At 42.8% G+C, this 4153-nt stretch overlaps 1 protein-coding gene across 1 annotated transcript in view; it reads left to right on the top strand.

Moving 5' to 3' along the window:
- Nucleotides 1-4153, top strand: part of LOC111959411 (diacylglycerol kinase beta-like) — a 142065-nt gene that overhangs the window by 40274 nt on the left and 97638 nt on the right. The window contains exons 4-5 of the mRNA XM_023980927.2: nt 27-47; nt 1260-1410. Of these exons, the coding sequence (XP_023836695.1) occupies nt 27-47; nt 1260-1410 (172 nt within the window). The remainder of the gene's footprint in view (nt 1-26; nt 48-1259; nt 1411-4153) is intronic.

Below are 4153 nucleotides of genomic sequence, written 5' to 3'. Positions count from 1 at the left end.
CTCCCCCCCTCCCCACTGTCAAACAGAAGCAAGATGTTCTCAACCAAGTAAGCCACAGCCCCTGTTGGGGGTCTGCATGGTCTGTGGTTTCTGTGTCTTACTCTACAGACTGCATGTAACATACTGAACCCTGTATCATCAGAGACACCAACCCAACCCGCTGTCACCACCAGTCAGAGGGCACAGGTCAAAGATTAGGGGTCAGGTCCAGTGCTGATTTTTGTGTCTAACATAATGCATGTAACATACATAACTCTATCCCATCAGAGACGTTTGTAACATGACGTACTACGGTACCAATAATGCTCTCTCACCCAGTCAAAGGTCAGGGTTCAGGTCCAGTGCTTTTGTATGCCAGCTATGCTTCTTTCTGATGCTCAACTTACCAACATGTAACAACAGTGTATCCATAATTCAGGAATGTTGTGTCTATTTTTTTTTCCAACGGCATAGCTAATGGCACCGATCACTGTGTGAATGCCAGTTCAGACAACCTCATGCTGTTTCTGTAAAGGTATCTTGCCTGAGGAATCTCTGTCAGGCATTTTACTGTGTCTGCCTGCTGATGAAGTGACTCAGGATTGTTTCTGTGTACTGTCTGTTTCACTCACATTAAACTTTTAAAGGCTGGCTAAAATGTCAGCCTACCATCCAACTGGTTTATGTTTCTCCAAATTAATGATTTCCTGACTCTTCTCAGCCGTATGGTTTTATTCAGAGTCCCAAAAGCGATAAATGTTATCGTCATGCTCTTTAGAGAGGTGATTGAATATGACATACTAATCTCAAATGCAATACTGCAGATCATCAGTAAAACTCTCAGCATTACAATTCAGGAAAACACATTTTCTAAAGGTTTCATTCCTCTTATATASTGAAACTGATTTTCAGCATTATGCCTCCTACTGGGCACACACTGGTTGAATCAACATTGTTTCCAGGTCATTTCAATGAAATTACGTTGAACCAATGTGGAATCGACGTTGAATTGACGTCTGTGCTCAGTAGGCTCTTTTATTTCTACTGTAGAAGTATGTGGTTAACAACACTTCACATGGTTTTTGCCATCACACATAAATCCAGTGAACAAATTAGAAAATGGGAGGCAAAAATAAGTAAGGTGATAGTACCTTTTATCCCTTGGTGGTGTCCCTTCTTTCTGCTGGCCAGACCCTCTCTTGTTTACTCTAGTAACAACAAAGGTACCTGACTTCTCTTGTCTATCTCTCCATCCCCTCCATCCATCCGTGTGTCTGCAGCCCATAGACTACCAGGGTTTCCAGCTTTTCATGGCCACCTACCTGGAGAACGACATCCCTGAGGAGCTGTGTCAGCACTTATTCACCTCCTTCAAGAGCAAGACAGGGGGCTGCTCTCCTGAGATGCCCCGAGCAGGAGTAGGACTCCTGGGTAAGTAGTGTCCTACCTCACCCTGCTGGTCACTCATTCTGGCTACACTGTTTTTCTTGTCTTCAGTTTTTGGGAAAAATATCTGCTTTTATTGGACAAGTTGAGGTATTACCTTCCTGTTTTAACATGTTTCATAATGTTTTATCCCTACTAAACATGATCAGGGTAGATATCAACAGTGTCTTTCCTGGCTCTCAGTAGTAGTTGCATTTGAACTGGGGTTGATTGAGTATCTGGTTCTTGTTGAATGAATGGATGGAGTTATGCTAAATTGTTGGTACAGATGATGAATCTTAATTTGATCACAATTTTCCTGCACTACAGGACATGCAGATGAGCTTTGTGATTTATATATATTAATTGAAATCCACACTAACTAACACACAGTTGGAGGATTTGCTGTGACGATATAGGTCAAATTAACATCCTACATTTGTATACTACTGTATGCATGGGCCAAATTAGATTCCCTCTCAGGTTAACCCTAGTCTCAGAGAGCATTTCCTTCTGATTTGCAACTGAAAAAAAAATTCTCAAAGACTTTCCATACACACAATGCAAACACGGCCCATCTGCTGCTGTACTTTCCATGGCAGATCCTTCAGGAACACACACACCATGCCTGTGTTCCATTTTATTAGATTGATTCATCAGACGATGGTGCTGGAATGGTCACAGACACGGACATCTTTAGGGTGGTTTACTTCCACTCTCCCTCACTACTGAGCAGCTGAACACTTGGGGACAGATTGGAGGATTCTAACCCCTCTCCAAAAGCAATGCAGCCTACACTGCCATCTGGTGTTTAGTCTCTCAACTTACCTCTGTAAGGATGTACAGCATACCCATGTGAGACATGCGGGTCAAATAGATACACATTAACCCAACTGATGTCTGTTTCCCTGAAGACTTGTTTTTGTAGAATGTGTGTCTTTCTCCCTTTCTTTTCTTATCTCTTCTTCTCTCTCGTTCTCTTCTCCGCTTCTCCTCTCTCTCCTCTCTCTCTTCCTCTCCTCTCTTCTCCTACTCTTCTCTCTTGCTTCCTCTCTTCTCTCTCTCTCTCTCTCCTCTTCTATTCTCTCCCACTCTTGTCTCCCTGTCTCTTCTCTCTCTTCCTCTCTCTTCTCGCTCTCCTGTTTCTTCTGTTGTTGAACTCTCCTGGCTCTTTCCTTCGTTCTTTTCTCCTTCCCATCCTCCTGCATCTCTCTCTCTCTGTCTCTCAACTTCAAGGCGTTACGTTTGGGCGATGGGAAAAACCATTCAGGGTTAAACATTTGCCAAGAGCAAGTGTAAGTAGCGTTGAGCTCTTCTTTTCTCCTTTTATGCTCCTCTCCTCCTCTGCTCTCCCTCTGCGTTTCTCCTTTTCGTTCGGACTCTGCTGGGTCTCATGTTCTAGCTCCTCCTTGCTCTTTGTGCTCTCTCTCTCTCTCTTTCTCCTCTCTCTCTTCTCTCCTTTCTCTCTCTCTCTCTCGCGCTTCTCTCTCTCTCTTCTGCTCTTCCCTCTCTCTCTGCTTCTCTCCCTCTTCTCTCACGTCTCCTCTCTGTTCTCCTCTCCTCTCCTTCCTTCTCTCCTTCCTCTCGTTTCAGCATCATTCATTATATTTCAGGGAGCAAGAGGAAGCTTGTGTTGCCTTAACTGAATCAATCTCATAGTCCCCAACCAAAACAGACAGGGGGAAATAAGTCTGCCTAGTGTATTGTTGACACCCTTCTTCCCTCCTCTGTCATGACAGAAGGTCTGTTTTGTTGTGTGTTGGACAGGCATGGGCCACAGTCTAGATTGATGTTCTGCTTTCCAAACAGACTATCCATCTCTCTTTCATGCCTTTCATGACTTCCTGTCCTGCTCATTGGCCTACAGCATCAGTAGAGAATGTTACTCTACGGCCAAAAGGAATCTGCATCTTTGATGATCCTCATTACAATAGCAATGCATCGGTTTGAACAGTGTGTTGTTGTTGTTTTCTACGGTAGCGTAATTTGTCTCTAGTCATTGAAGCACTAGTCTGCTCCTTTAGACCATCTCAACCTCTTTGCTTTTTTATATTGCTTCATTCTCTTCTCTTTAAATTGTCACCAGATTGACTATGTTTTTACAGAAAGGCCTATAAGCTAACTAGATTTTTACGACATTTTATTATGGAGTTTTATTGAGTTGGAAATGTATTGAATTTTCCCCTTTAACAGAGTCTATATTACACTCCGTCTCCTTCCCCTCTAACAGAGTCTATATCACACTCCTTCTCCTTCCCCTTTAACCTTTCTAGCGCAGGCGTTCCGCTATTGACACACCTCGACAACATCCGGAGAAATTGCAGAGTGCGAAATTCAAATGACAGAAATATAAATTTTTAACATTCATGAAAATACAAGTGTTATACATCAAAATAAAGCTTAACTTCTTGTTAATCCAGCCGCTGTGTCAGATTTCAAAAAGGCTTCGCGACAAAAGCACACTATGCGATTATCTGAGGACAGCACCCCGCATACAAAAGCATGAAAAACATATTTCAACCAGGCAGGTGCGCCACAAAAGTCAGAAATAGCGATATAATAAATGCCTTACCTTTGAAGATCTTCTTCTGTTGGCACTCCAAAAGGTCCCAGCTACATCACAAATGGTCCTTTTGTTCGATAATGTCCTTCTATATATCCCCAAAAACTCAGTTTAGCTGGCACGCTTCATTCAATAATCCACCGGTTTCCCTCCTTCAAAATGCATACAAAATTAATCCCAAACGTT

The sequence above is a fragment of the Salvelinus sp. IW2-2015 genome, linkage group LG36 (genome assembly GCF_002910315.2).
Source record: "Salvelinus sp. IW2-2015 linkage group LG36, ASM291031v2, whole genome shotgun sequence".
NCBI classification, from domain to species: domain Eukaryota; kingdom Metazoa; phylum Chordata; class Actinopteri; order Salmoniformes; family Salmonidae; genus Salvelinus; species Salvelinus sp. IW2-2015.
This window is presented reverse-complemented; position numbering and strand designations above follow the sequence as displayed.